This window comes from Malus domestica, chromosome 07, assembly GCF_042453785.1.
Source record: "Malus domestica chromosome 07, GDT2T_hap1".
Taxonomy (NCBI): domain Eukaryota; kingdom Viridiplantae; phylum Streptophyta; class Magnoliopsida; order Rosales; family Rosaceae; genus Malus; species Malus domestica.
In genome coordinates this window covers 2327527-2352294 of record NC_091667.1, presented here as the reverse complement: position 1 = coordinate 2352294, position 24768 = coordinate 2327527, and the positions used below count along the sequence as shown (strand labels likewise).

Here is a 24768-nt window from a genome sequence, read left to right as displayed (position 1 = left end):
TACAACTCGGACCAATAGCATGGGCTTGACTTGAAAACAAACAACTGGCATTGCCACTCGCGGATAGGGCATTTTTTGTCCTTTAAGTCCTTATAAATATCATTTCATAAAAAAATAATTAAAAAAATCGTTTAATCAATCAACTGTAATAAATAGATGAATGATTCGTAATGCGTTTATTGAATTTGACTATTTGTTTTTTTTACCGTATAATGACTAAACAATTATATATATATATATATATATATATATAAATGCATATATTTTTTTTTATTAAAAACGCTTTCTACTAAGTGATTTATAATATGAATGATTTTGATCATAAACATAATTTTTAGTAAATCAATAACAAAAGACTCCCATTCCATACAAATAAGAAGTGAGATTTATTTCTAATTAAAAGAGGCGATGTTAACGTAACCTGCCGTTATTTTATAAAAAGCAAAATGATAACATTATCCACTCCGAGCGGAAGAGCTAAGCTGCTGCCATGGCAAAGCTTCTCATCTCCAACACAGCCTCACTCGCTCTCTCTCCTCCACCACCCGCCCCACCATCACGTGCTTCATTCATCCCTCCGCGCGTGCCCATCTCGCCGGCGTCACGGTATCCCGGCCGGCAAACCAGAGGCCTAGCAGTGGTGACACGTGCGGGGCCCACCACGAGCCAGTACGTGTTCGCATTCGTTTTGCCGCTCTCTCTGATCGCCGTCACCGTTTTCACCTCCATCAGAGTCGCCGATAAGCTCGACAGAGACTTCCTTGAAGAGGTTTGTCGAATTTCTGCAGCTCCGTTCTTTGATATGCATGCGGTTTAATGCTTCCGAATATTTGAATACCTGTGACTGCATTCGTATAGCATATGAATTAAACTCGGAAGAGCTAAAAGTGTTTCCTGACAATTAAAAACGCTTTTGAATATGTTTTGGAAGCAAAAGCGCTAGGGTTTTTTAACAAAAAATTCAATATGTTTATAGTAACACGCTTTTTGCAGAAACACTTGCGAGCAGAAGTGCTTCCCTACCGAAGCAATCGCAAATGAGCTCCGTCTTGCTTTGTTACGAGTTTTTCCAGTTTCTAATCTCTCTTTTGAAGTAGTTTGTTTTAATCGTAGCAGAGCAATATCTCTCGTGCGTGCAAATGTTGTTTAGTAGTTTTCTCGTTGTGTTTAACGGTTAATGAAGTACTTTGTCACCGCAATTAACTCGTGATTTCGGGTGCAGCTTCCATGTTCTTAAGAGATTTATGTGTAATGCAACTCTGATGGTGCAGTTTCGAGTAATCGAAAACTCATCGTTGGAACCCTAGTTGAATAGCAGGGGCAGGAAAGTGAGCGTTTTGTGAGCGCTGCTAAAAAAAAGCATAGTTTCAGTCTCTTTTTCTTTATGATGTTCATAAGCTACTGGATTTTGTTTCTGTTGATGTTTTCTTTAGTAGTCATAGTGTTTGTGTTCTTGATGTAGATGGCAATCAACCAAGCGATCAGGGAAACGGATGAGGATGGCGAAGCTGACAGTTCGATAGAAGAAATGCCTGCACTTCCCCGTACCCGCAACCGGCCCAAAAGGGAAGTCTAGGCTTCGGTTTCTTGCTCGTTAAGGTTTAGTTTTGTGGTTAGATCAGGCTGCGGCCGTGCATTATGAATCTGTCAATGTACCGGAAGGAAAGAGATCGAGGGACTGTTGACATTTTTTTGACAATTTTGTATGTCAAATGCATGTTAACATTAGAATGTTGTGCCTAGCGCCCCTCGGGAATAAGAGCGAACGGCGATCTCGATGGTTTAATTCCGGTGAATGTATGCGTTGTGTATTTTGTATGTAGAAAAAGAAATATGGAATGAACATACATCATTTGTACAACAGGCAGAGAATATTAAGGGGTTGTGAAAAAATAACCGTTTCATATTCAAGTAAGACGGTTTACTAACATAGTCATTGGTCTAGAGGTACTTCTCTTCCCAGTATTAGACGACGGCCCTAATTCAAATCAACGCATTTAAACCTCCATTGTCAAAACTCAAAGATTTCTTTGCGTGTTGTGGAAGGGCTTCTCCTCCAGATGAAGGTTAAGAGGAACCATGCAAGGCAATGATATGATCGACTACATGAAATTGGCAATACGATACCAGTCACAATTTCTCTAGACAGATTATGAACATTATATATCTGGAATCTTCGACCGATCGTTAAAAAATTCAGAGTACCTCAACTCCTGCAATCTGGAACTGCTTCTCTTCTTTGCCATCCAATTTCCTTGATATTGGAATTTGGAGCTTGCCTTGAGAGAAACATACATCCATGTCATCAGGGAATACTACCAGAAGAGTTGTTTATCTCCCACTAGGAAAATATACTTCCATTCAAGCAACGACCAGCAAACCAACATAGAGAGTCCCTACCAGGGTCTCTGAGCCAAATTGTACACTGAACCTCCAAAACACATTGAGACCACAGCCGAGAAAGTTGCAGAGAAACAAAGAAAGCAGGCTACCCACATTCAGCAGTATCATACTCGCCAGAAGACACTTGCCAAGCAACCCCAATCACAAGTTGCCAAACCAAAAGTTCTAGCTTCAATAAGAGTTCACTAGCCCCTCCTACTATTTAGCTGTATGCATTTCTACAAACTTGTAGCTGAAGTAGGTTGAAAAAAAAAGACAGATCATTTTATTTCCGGGTTGCATAATAATTTGAGTCCTAGACTTTCTGATAAAAATAATAGTAACAATAATATGATTGAGTTTTGCCAACTAAACAAGCAAAAATCAGCTAACTAAAGATGACGAACTAAAAGAAGAACAAGCAAGAATCAGCTAACCAAAGCAAAGCAACTGAAAAAAAACTGTTAACAGTATTGGAGGCAAAGGTTTAAACTTTAAAACAAGGCTTTACAGTACAAAACTAACCTGTTGGAATATTCACGAGACACCCAAAAAGTGATCATTGGCAATGCCAGCTAATAAGACGCCTCACAACCCGAAGATGTGTGCCTCCTCCATAGCTGCATCTTAAATGTAGTGTTCTCACCACTAGATACAATTTCATGCATTATAAGCGAATTGCAACAGAAGGAAAGTCCGAAGTAACCAATGAATTCCGTACCTGCCTTTATAGTTTCATCACAACAGCAGCTTACAACCCTTTGCTTTCAATTTGTTTTCTAATCCAAAAAACTTCAAACCAGACACCACCAGATCTGCCGTCTTCTTCTTCATGTGTTCAATTAATACTTCATCATACACAATCATGTTGGCTTCTGTTAAAATTTTGTGCTCTTTCAAATTTGAAAATATTTTTCTTGCCTCCTCTATTGTGCCATGCTTACACATGCCAGAGATTATAGCAGAGTATACAACATCATCTGGAGGACAACCCTGCTGTATCATCTCGTTTAGCACCTCAACCACCTTCTCAGCATTATTTGATTTACATGCATGGAGAATGGTAAGAGAATACTTGAATTCCGAGGGCCCACTTGTCACGCTGGCTAAGCAGTCACGAACTAACAGCATAACTGCATCAATCTCTCCAATTTTACAAAGCCCTCTAGCAAGCGAACGGTAGGCAGCAATCGAAGGAACACAAGACATCTCAATTATTTTATTATAACAGGCACAAGCCTCATGGATGTCCCCACCTTCAACAAAACACATTATGGCAATGCTGTAAGTAGAGGAGTCGGGCTGCAAATCCACATCCTTCGTTTCATTAAAGAGAGACAATGCTTTTTTCACTTTCCCAGATTTGTGGAGGGCCTCCATAAAGGTATTGTAGATTCCTAAACTATAATAACCTTTGACTTTTAACTCTTCAAACACTTCCAAACCCATTGTTACTCCGTCCTCCTTTCCTACAATAAAGGAGAAGAATTTCAAAAGATTGTCAATGACAGGAAAACCACATTTCTCCATCTGTGCAAGCATCTCGCAGAACTTATCCACTTTTCTTGTCTCAGCATAGAACACCAAAATGGGATTCACCGTAGCGAAATCTGGCTGAAGACCCTCTTGAACAGTAACTCGGAAAATTTTATAAGCCTTATCAACCCGCTTCACATTACATAAACCCTCAATAAGAGAATTATATATCCCCAAATCTGGCCTATACCCCGAATCCACCAAATCTTTCAACAAATCACAAGCCACCCCAACTTTACTGTCTGCCACAAACCCCTCAATCAACACCCCGTATATCACTCTATCAATCAAGAAACCCTTCGCCTTCATCTCCCTAAACAATTCGTACCCTTTCTCCACCCTGCCACCCTTACACAACCCTGTAACCAGAGTTGCATATGCCATAGCATCAGCCTCAACCCTATCTCTCTTCATTTCCTCCCAAACCCTCAAACATCCATCTAAGTTCCCCTCCGAAAGCAAAACCTTAACCATTGCCGTGTATGCAAACACGTCCGGTTTACACAAATTCGCCCTCATTCTCTCCAAAAGCTGCAACATTTCGTCAATTCTTCCCATTTTACACATACCCTTTATCAAGATCATGAAAGTAACACTCTCCTCCACCAATCCATCATCACGAAAGTCATCGTAAACCGATAAGGCCAAATCCAAATAACCCGTTTTCGCCAACGCATCCATGATCCTATTGTACAAGAAAACCCTGGGTTTAACCCCAAATTTCTTCATTTTTTCGTACACATAATAAACCCTGAGACCTCTATTGGCATCAGAGTGCATTCTGATGAGAATCTCAAACTGTTTCTCGCTCGGCGGTTTGCCCTGCGAGTCCATCAGCTCAGGGACTTGGTCCGCCGACCTGAACCGGTTGGACCGGTTCAGACAATAAGCCAAGGCATTGTATGAAGAATAAGTGTGCTTGAAACCCTTTTGCTTACCTGCCCAGTGGAAGAACTTGGAGGCCGAAACGGGGTCGTTCTGGACCTTGAGCACCTCGGCGACGAGGTCCGGCGTGACCCGGCGGAGCTTACGGAGCTCCGAGACGACTGGCGGGCCCCAGCGGTTCCGGTTCTTGCGGAAAGCATCGAGTATGAAGCGAGCGATGGGGGAGAGAAACGAGAGGAGGGTCGTGTCGTCGGGGTTGGGCGATGAAGTGGACGGCGAGGATTGGGGCAGGTGTGGGTCCCACTTGGAGAGATCGAATGGCTGGGATTGGGTGACGGTGGTGGGGTATTTGCGGCTCGGCTGAGAGACACGGTCGGAGAAGAGGCCGCCGCGGACGGTTGGGCGGTTCTGTGTGGGCCTGCGGTGGCCGTGGAAGATCTGGAATTTAGGGGGTGGGGACTGAGGTGGCATTTTAAAATTTGTTGCTGCCCCTTTCTCTCTAATTCTTTTCGTTTGATAATGTGGTGACTAAAATGGCCACCGGCTGTTCCCTTTTAAATAAATAAAATAAAAAATTATTATCATCATCACTGCAGAGCGTCGTCTTCCTTTGTGAGCTCTCTCTCTCTCTCTGCTCAGTTGTCTGCAGTCCGCAGAGTGTCCTCTCTCCTCTGTTGGCCGTCGTCCCTCACGCTCGCAGCTAATGACACACACTGAGAGAGGTGAGCTACTTTCTTATCCATTTGGTGATTTAGGGGTTTCGTAAATTTCTAATTTTCCTGCTAATTTAGGGTTTATGAACCATAAATTTGGTCACAGATTATTTGTATATACTTGTGCAGTCAATGATTTTTGGATATGTATACTTATTCCTTGAAGAATCTTGGACGCATATCGAACCGGAAATGGACGATTGTTGTAGGAGGGAAAAAAAATTAATGTTGAATTGCTTGATTATTGTAAAACAAAACCGAAATGCCCGATCATCGTAAAAGGGACGGCTGTCTTAATGTTCTTGCAAGTAGCAAATAATCCTTCGAAACTGCTAGATTGTAATTCTTCACTTTAAAAGTAATAAAAGTTCATACATTTTCGTTGTTTGTTTTTTGTTTTTGTTTTCGTTCGGATTTTAGAAAGCTTAATTAGGGACGAAAGTGATTGTTTTGGATATAGTCGTTCAGAGTCTTGAGAAATGAAATTGTTCTAATGCTGTTCTCATTTGTGTACTTCGTAGATTTTAAGTGCCACGAGAAATGAAATGCTTTCGGGTTGCTACCTGATCACATGATACTGTGCTCCCTCTGTCATCACATTTTCAGCCCAATTACGAAAACTCCTGTGAATATGGCTGCTGCTGCGTTGGTAGTACCATCATACATCCCGTTCCCCTTAGACCGCTCTGGTCCCCATAGCTCTAAGCTCACCTTTTTCTTCTCTACCAAATCCCTACCAAGGTTCCACTATCATAGGCCTCTCACATTCTCTTGTGGCCTCAACCTCACTCCACATTTGCAAGCGCCGGAGCCTCCCACCTCCGCTGTGTCTCAAACCCTGGTTCGACTTGCCGCCTCCACCGCAGTCTTTTTTGGGCTTGGGCTTTGCTGTTGGGCCAGTTCAGCTCAATGTCGGCCTCTTCCTCTCGGCAAGCCTCAAGTGGTTCTAGAGGAGGAGCACACAGTTCAAGGTAATTTCTCAAATCAGTTGAGTTTAGCTTCTTTTTTTTTTTTTTTTATCAATAAGGCAGGTTTGTTTCGCATAACTGTAGTTTTTGAAATTGTACATTTGATGAGCACAGCCAAAGATGATGGAGATGAAGCTAAATCTGAAAGTTTGGGAAAATCGGAAGATAACAAGTTGGAAGCAGCATTTGCAGCTTGGAAGTCTAAGACTTATGCTTTGACAGTCCCTTTGAGACTTGCTGCTCTCCGTGGCTCTGTGCCTCCTTCATGGGTTAAGGTATGAGGTGCTTTTTGTTTTGTGTATTTCTGTCATATGACATCAGATTTGGTATTCAGTTTGGTAGGTAGCTGGGATTACAAGTGGTGGATTATTTTATTCTTTTAGAGTGAGTAACTTAATTTATTTCCTTCTGACAATGTAGGATTTTATGCAATCTCAAGGAAAAAGATCAAAGGTTCACATGAAGTCGCATGCAAGCCTTGAGGGCATCTTTTCTGATCTATCAATGGCCTTTAGCAAAGGCAATGTTGGGCCTTCATCTGTCGTCGCAGCTGACCTCGTTAGTGTTGGGGACTCTTGGCTCAGTTATGCCATTAGCAAGGCTGTGATTGAGCCCATTCAAGGGGTAGAAGACCAGGACTGGTTTAAAGGCTTGAGTGACCGATGGAAAGTAAGAAAACAACTGCTCTTTCATGTCCTCTTGATTCTCGATTCTGAAAAATTGTGTTCCTTTGGCTCCCTGTATTATACATTGAGTAATGCCTTGCTATGCTTATTTTCTGGCCATGCCATTTAAGGTTGATGTGTTGTGAAAACTGTAAAAAAGTCATAGGTCAATTGAAATACAAGGCTTGTGTTCATGACCACAAATCAGAGGACTAAAAAAATGTATTACAGTATTACTAACATCCATGTGATGGAATATATCATTAGCTTTACTATAAATATTAAATATGTATGAAGAGGGTAGGCCCCGAAAACTACAGATATATATCTTTTTTTGCAGTAATTTCTAAGAAGAGATTTAACTTTTCTTTTTGCTGTTTTAATCACCGGGGCTATCTGTCCTGAATTAATTGTTACAACGCATTTCTAAGATATATGTTGTGTAACCAGAATCTCAGGAATCAAATAGAATATGTTTCACCTGGCATGCCAGACACTGGAATCAGTATTATTATCTTTTGTGGTTTTCCTACTATGCTTGAATATTGGTTTTGAGTTTTATTGTGCGTGTTTCCTTATGTAGTTTATGCATTTTCTTGCATTTGAAGTACTGTTTCCATTCTTTCGAACTGGCAATGCCTTTTTGTTCCCTCAGAAATCAGTTATGGTGTTTTACTATTACTAAAAATGACTCAGGTATATCTCCGCAGGAACTCTGAGGGGAGAATTGACACTGACGGTAAAGTATGGGCTTCGCCGTATCGCTGGGGCTGCATGGTGATAGCATACAAAAAAAGTAAATTTCGAAAGCATAAGTTGGCTCCTGTAGAGGTAAACATGTCCCCAAACTGTTTATTATCTGCTAATTCTTTTTAATTAAACTCTTTTTTTATATCAGTACTCTTTACCTCAAAGTATAACATTTGATTGATAAACACAATATTCTATGAAGTGGGAAAATTTATGAAAAGAAGTTTGAAAAATGATTCAAGGGTTAAATTTGCTAGCTGAAACATATGTTAAAATTCAAGTATAACATTTGATTGATAAACACAATATTCTATGAAGTGGGAAATTTTATGAAAAGAAGTTTGAAAAATAATTCAAGGGGTAAATTTGCAAGCTGAAACATATGTTAAAATTCATACTCGCTAGCTTTCATTTGAATCTGGCGCATTTTGGATTTTTTAAAATATTATCTAATGTACAACATTCTAAGAGTTGTAAAACCACCATTGCAGGACTGGGCAGATTTATGGCGACCTGAACTTGCAGGGAAGATTTCTATGGTTGATTCTCCTAGAGAGGTTCTTGGTGCAGTTTTGAAGTATATGGGAGCATCATACAACACGAAACACATCCATTCGCAAGTTGACGGTGGGAAAGATGCTGTCAGGCAAAATCTGGCTTTACTTGTAAAACAGGTATTGAGAGAAAAGATCTAACATCTTTGTTTTGGGTGAGGGTGTACTTGATAAACTAATAGAAAAGTAGATTGCTCCCAAATCTGGAGCTAAATTTAGGGAATGGACCTCAGTTTTGGAACTACGACTCTAAATTATTCTACTTATTTAGGGTATTTCTAGCCGTGGCTTGTGCAGTTCTGATGTCTTATGTGATGAACATGTCTCGGGATTATTTGAAAAAAAATCGTGACATGCTCATTGGCTTTCTGTAGGTCCGACTATTTGACAGTGTACATTATTTAAAAGCATTTGGGGTTGGAGACGTGTGGGTGGCTGTTGGGTGGAGCAGTGATGTTCTTCCTGTTGCCAAACGCATGTCTGATGTTGCAGTAATTGTTCCAAAATCTGGAGCTAGTATATGGGCAGATCTATGGGTACATCCTCCATCATGTTCTCTTAGACATTTACGTTATCCTCTATATCGTATCTTCTCCTAGATGTCAATTTATATTTTTTGTTCTTTTTCTAGGCAATCCCTGCCACCAGTCGGCTTGAAACAAATCGAATTGGGGGGCGAGTTAGAGGGCCGTCTCCACTCATCCATCAATGGATGGAGTTCTGCTTGCAAACTGCTAGAACACTCCCTTTTAAGCAGGAGGTAATCCCAGGAGCTTCCCCTTCCGTGCTTGATAGTGCTCAGCCTGAAGATTTGAAAGAGCTCAAGGGTAAGCCGAAACTGGACACAAACCTCGTGGCAGGAGTACCGCCACCTGAGATTTTGGAAAGGTGTGAGTTTTTGGAGCCTTTAACTGAATCTACGCTATCAGAATATCAACGGTTGATTGCTAATGTGCACAAACCTAGGGATGGTTTGATCACTAGTACGCGTGATTATATGTCATCATTGATCCAAAATTTTAGAATGAAGCTGCAATCGAAGCCAACATAATCCTGAATTATAACAGGAGCCTAAACCAAGTACAAAGTTGCATGATGAGAATTAATTCATTTGTTTATATCCAGTAACATAAGTTCATGGAGACATGCAATGTTCAGCAGAATTGTAAAAATATTATCGAGGAACTACTTGTATAATATGGTGGATACGCTTATTTTCTCGTTTTTTTTTTTTTCTCCTCTTCTGTTGTTTTCAAGTTTTCGAAAGAAGATAGGTTGTCTTTCAGATTCTAATTTCTATGCGACCAGGATTCACTAACATATGGTGTTGCTCCCTTTGAAAGCCAGAACATACTGTATCCATTTGCGCATCAGGACTCTAAGCGGATACCATATGTTCGGATACCACCTGCGTGATGCTATAAGCGGAAAGCTGCTTTTGAACAAAGGAACACCATATGTTCGGTTACCACTTGCGTGATGCTATAAGCAGAAAGCTGCTTTTGGACAAAGCACTAAACTGAGCAGGCAATCAAAAGCAGAAAATCGAACCCGCCAATATCCAATCAAGGAATTTATAACTTTGCTAGTCAATTTAGTATTGTGAGCTGATCCAGTAAACATTAGAGCAGCTCCACCCCATTGGGGTAGGCCGGCTCAAAGCTCACAAAATGGGCTTCCTCCCAATTTTTTGCTCCAGCCGGGCTAAATAGGTTGGCCCCCACCCAAGCCAGTCCATAGGCTGGCCCAGAATGTGCCGAGCAATGTGTTGGGTCATGTGATGTCACGCTGGCGTCAGCCTGACGTCACAGCCTGCTGATATATTTTTTTTTTGCTTCAGGCGCGTGGGAAGCACGCGCGAGTGGGCGTTCCCAACAAAAAAATAAGGCAGAGGGGCCCGTTGTTGTAGCGCACCAATTTGTAACCCGTGAGTAGCCACATGGCTCGTTACGGGCCGTTGGATTTCCAACGGTAAAAAAAATTTGAAATTCGAACCCAACGGCTAGTGACATGGCGTGTTCTGAGCCGTTTGATCCCAAGATCAACAATCCACGTTTTTTGTCCACAAAATGAAAAAAAAAAAAACCAAACGGTCAGAATTGTGACCGTTGGCCACATGTCCACATCTGAGCTGTTGGATTTGAATCTTTTTCAAATCCAACGGTCCAGATTAATTAAGATAATAAAAATACAGAAAAAAAATTTAAATATTTTATTATTTTTTCTATAAATACCTAACCATCATCTTCCACCTTACACCACATTTCAATATTTTCAACACTTTCAACCAAAGCTTTCATATGCTTTTGGATGATGAAATAGTACGTTCGTATGATAACATGTGACGTGACAAGATTGGTTGAAAATCTGATCGAAATCTTGGCTAAATTATTGTAAACAGATACTGACACGTGGCACGTCGAGATTGGTTGAAAATTTTATCGGAAATCTATTCACAAAATAGTACTTTCGGATAATGACACGTAGCGTGACAAGATTGGTTAAAAATGCTATCCGAAATTAAAACTAAATTTTATTTATTTATTATTTTATAAAAAAATTAATAATATTTTAAATAGGCTGGGTGCTAGCGCATTTTGTAGGGATGGAGATCGTTTGTGCCAACATATTTTTTAAAACTAAATTTTATTTATTTATTATTTTATAAAAAAAATTAATAATATTTTAAATAGGCTGGGTACTAGCGCATTTTGTAGGGATGGAGATCGTTTGTGCCAGCATATTTTTTAGGGGTGGAGATGCATTTGACCAATTACTATTCATTAGGATCTATCACTGTTCACTGAGTTGATTAAATGAGCTAAGTGTCAGCGCATTTTTAAAGGGGTGAAGTTGCTCTAATAGAAATGACATACATACATGTCGATCATGCCTACATATCTACTATTATGAGGCTGGCAATTCAAAACAAACGAACCAAAAGGGATACCTCGTCTTCTAGCACTCGCTACTCTTACGCAAAATCGAACCTCTTTCTGTTATTTCCCCTACTCCAGTAATTACCTGTTTGATAATCACTCCCTTGAAATCTTGAGCTTTTATTGCCTGGTCTATACTGGTGGCCACCGTCGTTCCTTGCTCCCCGACTAAGACCATAGTCCCAAGAATTTTCACCACGATCCAAGTTTTTTTACTCCTGGTTGCAGCCCCAAGAATTAGATACCGGATCAGCCTCCTTCCCAAGGATTGACACCAGTATCCCAACCCTTTGGAGGAGTGATACTGTCCCCCATCTGGTTCCATCCCCGCGACTCATTCCTGCTATCTTCCCATGCATTCTTCTCCGCACTTCCATTGCCCTGAGTAATTCCACGTTCCCAAGTGACGTCACCATTAGTATGCCACTGGTTCCTGCCCCGAGCTGTATTTATCAAATGTCCACTACCCTGAATGTGTTGTGCCTTGGCCCGTTCATTAGTGCAGAAACGAGATTCAGATTACAACCTCACCAAATCACACTCACAGTTGAACAGAATAAAATACAAGAAATAAAGACACCGAGAAATTTACGAGGTTCGGCAAAAATCCTGCCTACGTCCCCGGAGAGATATTGCTCTTCACTATGAAAATAACAGTACAAGTACACATGAGTTAAATCAACATAACCCAATCCATAATCCCTTGCACACCCACTCATAGAATTTTCCCAAGAGCCTCACTCTACCCCAAGAATTCTTTCACTATAATACTTTTCACTCTCGCTCTCTTGATTTTCTCTCAACCCATGTTCAACATTTCCCATAGGAGAGCCGAATGCTCTCTCCATCTTGATGCTTTCCTCATACCTTATCAGGAGAGAGCCGAATGCTCTCTCCCTCTCCCTAACTCGGCAAGCCTTCTCAATATAAGGCCAAGCCATCATAGCCATCATCATTGTGTCTTACATCATCATTAAAGCAAAAGCAAGCATCATCATTATGTCTTTACTCATGATGATGTCCACCAAACTTTTGCTTTTACTTTGCAGCACTTGTCTGCAACTTTCATGCAACCCACACCATGTGATATTTTCACCGAAAGCAAACACAGGTCACTTCATTGTTGTTAACACATGACTCATAATTACTCACAAATGTATGAGCCAAACACAACAGAATGTTGTCACATTCCCAAGGATTTGTACGATCATCTAGGATTGTGTTATGTTCATCGAGAGGAACAAAATCTGAATATTTTGCCTTCTTGTTTGTTTGCCCAATCTTGCCTTTCCCTTCTCCCTCATCAGGAGCAAAGTATTCATGATCCACCTCCTTAACGAGTGCACGATCGATATTGGGGTTCCAATCTATTGTATCAATAATCTGGCAGAGAGGCGTCACAGCGGAGGCCATTGATGTCTGTCCAAAAGCCTTTTTTTGCATCTTGAAATGCCTCCTCAGCAGGCATCTACTACCTTCCACCACGGTATAGGCCCGACCAAAGTGCAGTATTGCTTTTCCCAATAAGGTATACCATCCTGCCAACTCCTTATGGATGAAAAAACAAAACTCGTAAGATTCGAGTAATATCCAATGCCATTGCTGCCAGAATGACTCTTTCAACAATGATACAGAATTAATTCCGCACTTGTCTTGTCCAACATTGAAAACAAGCCCCGTAACCACCCACTAATAAAACGAAAGGAAAACACAAGTAGAGAACTCACATCTCTAACAAGTAATACCTTGAACTAAAACCATGATGCATCAGAGAAGAAACATCTCTATGAACAGTTTCCATAGTCTAAGAAATTATGATAGAAACCTTACAATGCACGAGACGGAATTAGTTATGTTACACAACGAGTGTCAAATTTAGAATATAATCTCGAATCTATATCCAATTATCGGTCTTTAATACGAAACGAGTGTCTTATAACAAGTGCTTTCTAGCATTGCTCTCCAGAATATTATCAAACTCACCTTACCTTTCCAATAATTTTCTCAGTTGAACAAATAAACAATTCTGAAACATCAAGGTTCTTTTAGGTCGATATTTTCTCGGGAACCAAACATAAATCACTGTTACATTACGGGAAAGAAAGAAAGAAAAGGCAAAAATTGAAAACCCACCAAGAAAGACCCACAAAACCAACAATTTACGAAGAACCCAATTCAAATTTAATGATAATATACACAAGAAACAAAGGAAAATAGAAGACTTACCAGAAGGGGGAGGAGGTTGAGGGTGAAATGGGCAGAGGCAATGCATCCGGGAGCTTTTCCTGACGGCAGAATCTACGGTGGGGACGATGAATCCACTTGCCCATTTTCCAATTCCGGCAACACATTGACTGACATGAAGAGAAATTGGATTCAAATCAAGAAAATCAAAGCTTTCAGAACTGCTATTGCAGATTCTTCGCTATGTTGCAGAAAGAGAAGATTTTACAGTTGGAGAGCTTTTCAGTTCAGAGGTAGGATAATGGGCTTCAGTTGGGAAGGTGGTGCGCTGTAAATCTGGCAGGAGGCGACTGAGGAGGAGGTTTTGACAGGCCCATGTTTTGGGTTGAACGGAGTCCACTAAGTGATGAGCAACTTTTAGGCCCAGTCCAAATCTGAAGTTTAAAGTTTAGATGGCAATTATTGTTTGGTGCACACTTATCAGAGGTGGGTGTACCCCGGGATGAGGATTCTCTATCATCCTAATCTCTCTATCCTTCCATCCCCTCCTATTTGAACGGTCATGGTTAAACCACGTCAACATCTTATATTAATTTTTTTTTATAGAGATAATAAGACAAAAAATAATGTGTGAGAGGAGGGGATGAAAGGGGATGGGAATAGGAGGGTAGAGAATCCTCCTCCTATACCGCCCTTACACGAATGTTCAGAATGTGCTTAATGTGATCTATGCATGATGTGGTTATGAATCTCTCACCTCCTTGACTTAATTCTTCATACAATCAATCACTTTAATGTCTAGCTTAGTTATAAGCTTACATTGACCATATGTCTTAGGATAATGTTAGGGAGACCAAATTTTAAACCAAATTTACGAATCAAATGATGTGTCACTAATAAGAAATAAGCACGTTAATCAACATTTAATTAATAATTCAATAATCTATATCCACATCATTTGTTTGCAAATTTAGTTTAAAATTTTGGTTTAGTTTATCCACAAAGCAATAATATAGTGTTGAATTTACATTACATTTTGGCGTCTATGCTAATTGGTGTCAAAAGTTATCATGTATTTGATGTCTTTAACTTGTTAGAGATGATCACGTAAATTGGACCGTTGAAAGTCAATTTCAGAGAGGTTAAGAGAGTGCACATAATACATTCATGTTCTGGAAGATCAAGACTTTCGAAGCCGTAATAATTCAACCTTTTTAGGCTGCATGCACTACAATTTCATGCTTCAAAGGAATTATAATATATTTCATGTTTATCCTGTGCTTTCAACATTCGCCATTGGAGTTAGACCTAACCGGTAATTAGATGAAGCACCTGGGAATTTCCAACATTGGGCTGTTTAGGGTTTAATTTGCTGGTTTGGCAGCTGTATTGATATTTCATTATCTTTGCATGTCTTTCAATTTTGATGACTTAAGATTTTTTTCTTAATGGAGGAATAATAATAATAATAATAATAATAATATTGCCCGTATAGATGTATTATATCAGATTCAACATTTTATGTAACCGATACATGTGATCCAACATCCTAGTATATAAAATGTTGGAGTGATGTAAACTATTATAATACTTTTGAACTCTCCCTCTCCCCTTAATAATAATAAATTTAAAAAAAAAAAAAGCTATGGTACTTCATTCTCTCCGCTACTGATTTTGGTCCTATTTTTTTACCAATATATAGGAGAGCGAGCTATGTACATGTTTAAAATAAGGAAAATGATTTATACACTATACACACATCTTTTATTTATTTGCACGTTCTGTTTGTTTTAGTTCGTATAGTTTCTTTACTTTATTTTCATATCAGAGTCAGAAAATTTGTTAAGAAGGGTCAATTTTTTTTTTTTCGTTTTTGATAGAAACCATAGACTATGGAAGATCAACCTTTTTTTTAATATTAAAAAAAGATCAACCTTAACAACTAAAAATTTAAAAGAATCGAACTCATTCTTCAACAGCAACAAAGAAGTAACTCTTTCAATACTACAAAGGAAAGCTTTGATGGTAGTCATTCCAAAATGTATAGTACAAAGAACTATAAGTGACACACCCCGACCTGGGAAGGTCAAAGCATGCTGGCCATCATCGTGAGGTGACGTAAACATAAGGGTAAGTGATGTAAGAAGTGAATAATTTCAAGACTAATTGAAACTAATTATACTAAATAGTGAAAGAGTGCGCAATCGTGGGAAGAACCCACTACAATTATTCAAAGCGTAATAGACAGTGAGACTACAGAAGAGTAGTAAAAGTAACTAAAGTACACTTATTACATAACAGTGATAAGTTCGTACGTCTAAACAGAAGAGAATGTCAGAATTGCCGAGATTCCTCGAGTGCCATAAAGATTACAGCTATCTAGGTCTAAGAGGGGCGAAAAACAAAGTTGAGTGGGTTAGCAAAACAATGCTTATACGAAATCCTTTATTTTCGAATATACTAACTCTTTTCGCTGTAAAACAAGTATAGTTTCCTTAAAACATACTATGTAGGTATGTAAACAATAAAACAACAACATTATAATAGTATTATAACCAGAAATATGCCAAGTCATGATGTATCAAATGCCACAATAATATAATCATGTGATAATCAAGTATATCTAAGTGCTCATCCATCTAGGCTGACACACGAGTTCGAACAGATAATTTTTAACACGAACATGACTGGGTGAAATCAATATGCTCTAGTACTATGATCACGTGAAGACTGGTGCAGAAGCATGGTCACATACAAGTCGGATTGCCTAATGCAATCTACCCGACATGACTGACACCTAACTTGGATCCAAGGCGAGCAAATGTGCGATGTGAACATACACGTGAAGGATTGGCCGTGGCCCTAAGGCGAGTACTAACACCGGTGCAGCAAGATGAGCATGTACACATATGTATGAATGTCATGACAGTAATATCTCAACCATATAGCAGCATTTATCACAATTATATCGTAGTTATCAATTATTTGGCAATATATACGTAAAGTGATGTATTTATGCAATTCTGGAAACTATAAATACGTATAGATATAAAAATAAACTGCCACTCACAAGTATGTTGCTGGGTCGTAGCCCCCGAGCCTAGTTTGGCCTCGAACATCCTCGGGATACGTTTCCCCTATATGTGTAGTAACTAATTTCGAATTAATTAAAGCACATATACTTAAACCTAAATAAAACCCTCATAGTTTGCTCAAACCTAGGGTTTATATATACCATCGTGACTTACTCGACGTCACGAACATCCCCATTTTTTTAGAATAAATTATGGACCCTTCACGCGCCTCCACGCGCCGGCAATGGCACCGCTAGATGCACCCCCACATGCAAGCCAATGCTGTCAATTAGCCTGACGCCATCAGGAATATTCCATGGAATATTCTGTTAAATGCTAACAGAAGTTAATGGCGTTACCTGACGCCGTCAAGAATATTCCGTCAACCTTGAAGGAATATCCCTTCACCTTCTCCGGCAAACCTAGCCGTCGCCGTTATCCGCCGCCGTCTGCAACTTGATTTTCGTTGGATTTCTAGGAAAATTTCAAATTAACATAACTTCTTCATTTCTCATCCATTTTTAACCCACTTTATATGGATTTGATGCTAATGAAGTGTAGAATGACGTTATACCTGTTTGGAGTCCAAAAAGTGGATGGAGGTGGTCGGAAATCACCTTGAAAGTTCCGGCCAAACTAGAACTCTTCGAAACTCGGTTGTTTCGACATGGCTTATTCACCAAAGTTTCACTAGGGATCTCGGGGAGTTTAATGGAAGCTTTCAAAATTCCTAAAAGTCTGTAACTCGGTCCCAAACACGATGAACTCAAAGCATTGAGTTCTGACCTTACGAGTTTGACGTCGAAAACTCGTCCATTCCGGGTTTTAAGAACATGGTTGTGTTCGTGAAGATGAGAGGAGTACAACAGTGTGGTTTTTGGGTTCGATCTGTGAGGTTTAGGGTTCGTTCAAGGGGTTTGCAAAGATGGAGAGTATACGAAAGAGAGAGATAGAGAGAATGAAGAGAGAGAGAGATAGAGAGAGAGTCCATTTTTCTCTTTTTTTTCTGATTGGTTGCTGCAAAGAGGGAGTTGATGGGATTGGTGGATGACATAAAGGGGAGCACGGGATGGGCTAAATAGAAAGCTAGGGATAGAGTTTTAGATTTTGTACATAAGGGAATTGAAATCTATCTGTAACAGTGTTTCTACATTGATAGAAATTCTCGTACACTCGTAACAACGTGTACAATTTAAATGTGATAACGAGAAATAAAATAAAAGCAATATAAATACGTCCACGTCACTTGCTAATAAGGGCATAATATTTATTTCACCTACTCGGGGTGAAATTACATAGGAAAATTAGGGACGGGTCCTCATAATAAGTTCCTAATCTATCACGAGTTCAAATGTTTTTATTTATTTGTTTTTAAATTTACAATTATTAGGGACAGAAGAAGAGTCTGAAACTATTACAATAATTTACAAGAGGATAAGTTTTGAATCTGAGACGCATGGATAGAAACCCAACACCCTATCAAGTTCAAATGTTTTTTTTAAGCTGAATAAACCTATCCTAATCTATTTCAACCAAATAGCCAAAACCATGTGGGTGGTTATTCAATCCACACTCTGAAGGTTGAGAAAGGTCAATGCTATAAGGAAAAGGCAAAAACTTAGAAGAGATGTTAAGTGAAGATCAACGGGGAGAAGGGTCAGGTTCAAACCTTCCCCCTCTCAGAACATACTGTAAATTAAAGTAGTAATAGCTTGTATTAAAAAGATAAAAAGAGTTTATAAAGATGAAGATGCCAACTCATAACAAATGTTGTTATTAGTTTGTTATAGGTTTGTTATAAAGTATTATGTTTTGGTTAGTTAGAGAGAAAATAGTCAAAGGCTATATATATTAGTGATTGTATCCATTATTTGTGATTTAATTAGAAATATACTTTTCTTAGTCTCTAAGAAAAGCTTTCAAAGAAAGTCTGGAGTTTCTATATGGTATCCTTTGTTGCTTGCCTTCCGGCCTTCTCGATCCCCATCGTCTTCACTTCGCATCTCTGATTTCTTGATTATTTTCAAGGATTTTCATCTTCACTGCCATGACTTCTCCTTCTGAGTCATCTCAACAGGAATCGCTTCAACATCCAGTCCCCAATTCCTCTTCTCAAAACCCTAATTTCACATATTCGTCGAATTTGTATGCATCTCTTACGATTCTGAACATTGGCAGCATGGTGTCAATCAAGCTTAAATGGTCTAACTATCTTCCATGGCGTGCACTGTTTGCACCGATTCTCCGCCATTACAAGTTTATTGGAATCGTTGATGGCACTGAGTTGTGTCAACCGCCTTTTCTCCCAAATCGTTTCATCAATCCTGCTTTTGAGCTCTATATGAGAAAGGTCAGAATCTTCTGATTTAGTTGAATTTTACACTTTCTGAAGATGTAATTCCCGTTACCGTTGGTGTATATTCTTCTCACAATCTCTAGATCAAACTTGAGCAACGTTTTGGTGGTGTTTCTGATACTCATATTCATCAACTTTTATATCATCTCCAAGCCATACAGAAAAGGCTCTCAATCCATGTCCGATTATCTGCAACAATTGAAAGAAATCTTTGATTCTCTCTCTGCAGCTGGAGCACCGATCTCTGATCGCGATTTAATGACCGCAACACTGGCTGGTTTACCAAATGAGTTCGAATCTTTCATTGATTCACTCATGCTTCGCCTTTCCTCCACCTCTTTGGATAAATTACATGGCCTTCTTCTCACAAAAGAACTCTCCATGTCTCGTCACAAGAAGATCTCATCCAATACTTAACCGTTTCAAGCATTCTATATGCAGTCACAAGCACCTCTGTTTCCCATTCCACTGCCTCAAGCATTTGCCGCTCAAAATCAATTCTCACATCAAATTTTTTCTCGATTTCCCTCTAATCGTGGAAGAAACAGCAATCGAGGACATCAATTTAACAACAACAATCGTTTCCATCATAATCGTGGTTCTTGGGGCAATTTTCGTGGAAAATCTTCAAATCGATGTCAGAATCAAGGGTTTCGTGGTTCTAATTTATCTGGAAATCATATCATCTGTCAGATTTATGGTTCCACCAATCATAAAGCCATTGATTGCTTTGATCGCATGAATCCTGACTTTCATAACAGTCTCTCCTTACCCCCCATGCTAGATCTCTCTGCTGGATGCAATTTATGAACCTCTCCTTGCAGAAAGAGTTGGCGTCTTCTCCGAAAGCATCCTGGAAGAGTTGGTCCAAAAACCACAGCTACCTCATGAGTACTAAAGCTTCTCATTCCAAGTCCGCCCGAGTCTAGCAGACTCTGGAGAAATAAAGGCAAGATAATGTGGAATGGTTGGTGGGAGAAACCTTAGCTAAGATACATGCAGGAGCTCCGCCTTCGGGGAATTCTAGTTTTGGTGCCTGAAGCTCGGGAGAGTACCACTGCAACTATAACTACACCATCCAGGTTGGCCCATTGAGGTTGGTTTCAAAGGGTTCACCCTTAGTCATTTTGAAGAAGAAGTGGTAGAGGTGAGTAAGAAGGAAGGGACCCGTAGCTACATCATCGAAAGAATGAAGGGCTTCCACCAAGGAGATCTACTCGACCTTTACTCCCTTTGACTTGTTGGGAAAGATGTGTTTGTTGAACCAGTACAACAGGAAGTACATGTGCTCTTGATCTCTGTTGGCATTAGAAGAGGTCGGGCCAAAGCTCTTTTTAACAAATAAGATAAAACCTGTGAACGAAGTACCATAGCTTTTAAAAGTGGAAGAGTTGTACTCCAATCGGTAAGAGACTTAGAATCGCCCGAACCTTCAGTCATCAGGCGAGAAGAAAAAGACCAGTCATGGGTATCCACGACTATGCCCGAATGCCTTAGCCTGAAAACTTGAGCCATGTCGAGGATGGTTGGGAACATGGGAGCCATCCTGAAATCGAAGGTGTTGGTCCCCGAATTCCAGAAGAGAAGAGCTGTAGTCAGAAGCTTGAGCTTGGCAATCACCATAACCTTTGAAAGCATGATGAGTTCGTAGATGCCATTATTCATCCACTTTTTCTTGAAAATGGGTTCGAGCTCATTTACCCATGGTGCCCAGGCCTCATCCTTCATTAAGGGAAAGCCTCGACGATGAGTTGACCACTTAAAAGAAGAAATGCCCGACTCGACAGAGTACGGGTTGGGGGTGAACCAATTTGCCTTGGGCATGTTGTTCTCCATAACAATTGGGACCCTAGAGGTCCATGCAGGTCCCAAAGTGTGTACTCCCCCTTCCTCAAAGAAAAGAGAAGTATTCAGGCCAACCCGAGGGCGATGAAAGCCATTGTGTAAGCAGCGCATGGTGGCGATCCTCTCGCTAGACTCGCAGGAATATTAAACAACTTTGGGTGCCATTGAATATGTTGGAAAGAAGATGGAAGAGAATCGAAAGCAAGGAAACTGTGAAGGTAAGGAAGTTCTAGGAAGATTGGGAAATTCTAAAGCTTGGAGAATAATAATTGCTAAGGTAATTTGGCCAAGACGTTTAAGTGAATATTATATAGTAAAGAAGTGAGTTAACATTGAGGATCGTGGGTTAGTGCAAAGGTTTAGTTAAAACGGCTGTTTAAAAAGGTACAATTCTCGAGTAAAGGCATGCAGTTCGTTTTAATCATCATTGACGCCTCAGATTGTAGACTCAACAATCATTGACGCCTTGGATTGCAGACTTAATTAATAATCCAATCATCGATATCCACATCATTTGATTTACAAAATTTGGTTTATAAGGTTTAGAAATTTGGTCTCCCTAGCATTACCCGTCTAACCCTATGTCTGAAGTTCAGAAGTAAAATATTGAAATCTTTATGCAGAATCAGAAATTTTTTGTATCTGATTTGGTGAATCAATTAAACTAATCATGTTAGATGAAACAAGGGAGTTGGTTTGTAATTCAAAAAGTGTTAAACATTAGTTCATGCACAAAGCAATAATATAGTGTTGTAGTATCAAAAGTTATCATGTATTTGATGTCTTTAACTTATAATAGATGATCACGTACATTGGACCGTTGAAAGTCAATTTCACAGAGAGGTTAAGAGAGCGCAAATAATCCATTCATGTTCCGGAAGATCAAAACTTTCGAAGCCCTACATATATCAATATTTCAACCTTTTTAGATTGCATGCACTACAATTTCATGCTTCAAAGGAATTATAATTAGATTGTCTACCATCATCCATGAATATATATATATATATATATATATATATATATATATATATATATATATATGGGATAGGATCAAGGGACAAATAATTTTACAAATACTTTTACATTCCTTGTTAGTCTTTAGATCTATTTGAATCCATGATCCTGAATAAAACTAATATGACTCATCTAAACTACTAAATGATGTGGCGTTGATGACATGGAAATAAAAAGACTTTAATCAATTAAAAAAATTTAAGGAAAAATTATTAGGTTAGGGAAACTTAAACACTTCGGAGCCTCATCTTCATCTAACTCCCTATGCCATTGTTGATTAAGATGACAAGAACTTAATCATGGATATATCAATCTCGCTCAATATAACCTAACTGACTTTTTCACTTTCTTCTTCATGTTCTCTCCCCTATCTCGAATCCTACAGTATCAATACTATATTTTCATGGGTTGCCTGTAAATGATGGGAAGGTATAAAAAGTGGGTTGAAGATGATAGATTCAGAACTCTCGCCCCGTTAAATAATAATAATAATAATAATTATTATTATTATTATTATTTTTTTTTTTTCTGTTTGGTTCAATCACTAAAGATCCCCCGGTTTCTTAGCCCAGAATTTGAATCTGGATATAGTCGGGGAAACAAAATTGAATCTTCCTAGAAAGGGATGAGGTTTTAATCCTAAAAATAATTTACATCAAATTTCTTAAGTATGTCCTTGATTGACAAGAAAGCTTTCTAGTGGTTGGTTATTGCATAATATAAACAAAAGAACTAATCAAAATCTCTCTCGTCGTCCTTCTTTATTTTGGACTCAGCAACAATTTTTATTTGATGCACAACACAATGGCATGAAGTAAGATGGTGTTCGCCAAGGAAGATAAATGGTTTAGGTGCAACAACTCTTTTCAAAATATTTTAAATTTTTAGTAGAGGTTTATGTTAATTTATTTCAAGTCATCGCCACATCACCTACTAAATTAATAACAATAATCTTAACTTTTAATTATGATCATTAGATTAAAAAGAATCCAAGGGCTAATAAGGAGTGTAAAGATATTTGTAAAAATATTTCTCTCTCTCTCTATATATATATATATATATATTTCAGGTTTGTCCTGTACTTCCAACATAGGCCATTGGAGTTGGTTAGACCTCTCTCTCTCTCTCTCTCTCTCTCTATATATATATTTCAGGTTTGTCCTGTACTTCCAACATAGGCCATTGGAGTTGGTTAGACCTAACATGTAATTACACGAAGCACGTGGGAATTTCTTGAATGTGATATTCACACACTCCATTTTACTTTTTACATACTCTTCTAATTTTTTACCGTCGGATCGAATGAATTAAAGAAAATCAACAGATAAAAATTAATAAAGATGTGTAAAAAGTAAAATAAAATGTGTGGATAGCACAACCCTAAGTTTATATGCGACCGACAAATATTATTTACCTAATCAAACCATGCAACATTATTTGAAAGTCTTTTTTTTTTTTCTTGGTCGCAAAATTAATATAGTTGCTTATTTGGGCGAAAATGTTGAGGTTGGGGGCGATCTTTTGGTCTTCAAGTGGGGCTTGTGGGAATCTTTCATCTCTCTCTCTCTCTCTCTCTCTCTCTCTCTCTCTCTCTCTCTCTCTCTCTCTCTCTCTCTATATATATATATATATATATATTTCAGGTTTGTCCTGTACTTCCAACATAGGCCATTGGAGTTAGTTAGACCTAACAAGTAATTACACGAAGCACGCGGGAATTTCCTGAGTCTGATATTCACACATTTCATTTTACTTTTTACACATCATTTTAATATTCGGCCATCGGATCGGATGAATTAAAGAAAATCAATGAATAGAAATTAACAAGAAATGTGTAAAAAATAAAATGAAGTGTGTGGATAGCACACCCCTAGAATTATATGCGACCGACAAATATTATTTACCTAATCAAACCATGCAACATTATTTGTGGAGAGAGACTTTGAAAGTCTTTTTTTTTTTTCTTGGTCGCAAAATTAATATAGTTGCTTATTTGGGCGAAAATGTTGAGGTTGGGGGCAATCTTGTGGTCTTCAAGTGGAGGCTTGTGGGAATCTTTCATCTTACATTAATATTGTCATTTAAAAGAAACGTTCGAAGTTTGAACTGCAGAAATGTTTTCAGGATGCTGATCATTGAAGTTGTGTAACAATTAATTTTTGGGAGTGTCAACTACAATTTTCATATTTTGTTTAAGTTGAAAGCTATTTATGAAGAAAGATATCTTACTAATCTCCACAAAAATGGTAGAATTACAAGATGAATAATAGGATTACACATATGTCATATGACAATATAATATACAATCAACACCTAATAAAACACAAAAGTCCACACTACTACCAACTAGCATGAACTCAGACACAATCAACGCCTAATAAAACATACAAGTCTTAACTCAAAATCCTATAGATAATTGATACACCAGAATAATTTAGGGCACGTTGAATAAAAAGTCAACAATCTGCCAAAGTAGGCCCCGTTAGGGTCAACAACCCTAGATTCTCAAATCTAGAAGATCCGAACGTCAAATTTCCGTTCCACAAGTTCTCAAAAGTCTAAAATCAATTAGCATGCCCAATAAGTTGCACAATGATCCAACAATCGAATTGTTGTCAATGACGAAAATAAAAACGGCTGTAGAATTATCTCAAACATTGAATAATTGATCGAACATTTGAATATGGGCTCAAGGCATTGAGTATGTATCGATGCCAAAATCCATGTCACTTGAATTTCCCACTCACTACCACTCGAGGTGGTTTATGACGAACAAAAATTCAGTTTTCTGACAAACTCTAAAGTTCACCAAATTTTTACGACATGTATAACTCAACATGAGAACAATTTTTATACCTGAGACAAAGTGCCAGTATAGGCCGCAGGTGCCGTCAACTTCA

At 38.8% G+C, this 24768-nt stretch overlaps 3 protein-coding genes and 1 long non-coding RNA gene across 6 annotated transcripts; 2 read left to right on the top strand and 2 right to left on the bottom strand.

Annotated features, from left to right (window-relative positions):
- Positions 1–445: 445 nt before the first annotated feature.
- Positions 446–1911, top strand: LOC103409952 (uncharacterized). The gene is made up of 2 exons (XM_008348730.4): positions 446–769; positions 1463–1911. The coding sequence occupies exons 1-2, from the start codon at positions 491–493 to the stop codon at positions 1574–1576; spliced, it is 393 nt and encodes a 130-aa protein (XP_008346952.2). The 5' UTR covers positions 446–490; the 3' UTR covers positions 1577–1911.
- LOC103438475 (pentatricopeptide repeat-containing protein At4g20740) lies at positions 1883–5274 on the bottom strand. 3 transcript variants are annotated; one of them, XM_008377016.4, is made up of 3 exons: positions 3104–5274; positions 2908–3008; positions 1883–2635 (listed from the first exon to the last, which is right to left on the bottom strand). In XM_008377016.4, exon 1 carries the CDS (start codon positions 5272–5274, stop codon positions 3121–3123), a length of 2154 nt encoding a protein of 717 aa, XP_008375238.2. In that variant the 3' UTR covers positions 1883–2635; positions 2908–3008; positions 3104–3120. The 3 variants fall into 3 exon arrangements, with proteins under 3 accessions (XP_008375238.2, XP_008375239.2, XP_008375237.2); XM_008377017.4 differs by having other exon boundaries at positions 2908–3002; XM_008377015.4 differs by having other exon boundaries at positions 2908–5274.
- Positions 5275–5380: 106 nt separating this feature from the next.
- On the top strand, positions 5381–9667 carry LOC103438476 (uncharacterized). The gene is made up of 8 exons (XM_008377019.4): positions 5381–5525; positions 6038–6487; positions 6599–6759; positions 6905–7153; positions 7846–7980; positions 8391–8573; positions 8828–8989; positions 9085–9667. The coding sequence occupies exons 2-8, from the start codon at positions 6088–6090 to the stop codon at positions 9502–9504; spliced, it is 1710 nt and encodes a 569-aa protein (XP_008375241.2). The 5' UTR covers positions 5381–5525; positions 6038–6087; the 3' UTR covers positions 9505–9667.
- Positions 9668–11289: 1622 nt separating this feature from the next.
- LOC139197299 (uncharacterized) lies at positions 11290–13986 on the bottom strand. The gene is made up of 2 exons (XR_011582553.1): positions 13619–13986; positions 11290–12940 (listed from the first exon to the last, which is right to left on the bottom strand). It is a non-coding gene; the product is annotated as an uncharacterized lncRNA (long non-coding RNA).
- Between the last annotated feature and the right edge of the window lie 10782 nt (positions 13987–24768).

Bases quoted from the DNA above. Each gene is read 5' to 3' on its own strand.
- LOC103438475 (XM_008377015.4), bottom strand. From the start codon at position 5,274: ATGCCACCTCAGTCCCCACCCCCTAAATTCCAGATCTTCCACGGCCAC.
- LOC103409952 (XM_008348730.4), top strand. From the start codon at position 491: ATGGCAAAGCTTCTCATCTCCAACACAGCCTCACTCGCTCTCTCTCCT. The intron at 770-1,462 runs GTTTGTCGAATT...TTCTTGATGTAG, and splicing joins ACAGAGACTTCCTTGAAGAG to ATGGCAATCAACCAAGCGAT.
- LOC103438476 (XM_008377019.4), top strand. From the start codon at position 6,088: ATGATACTGTGCTCCCTCTGTCATCACATTTTCAGCCCAATTACGAAA. The intron at 6,488-6,598 runs GTAATTTCTCAA...TGATGAGCACAG, and splicing joins GGAGGAGCACACAGTTCAAG to CCAAAGATGATGGAGATGAA. The intron at 8,990-9,084 runs GTACATCCTCCA...TTCTTTTTCTAG, and splicing joins GTATATGGGCAGATCTATGG to GCAATCCCTGCCACCAGTCG.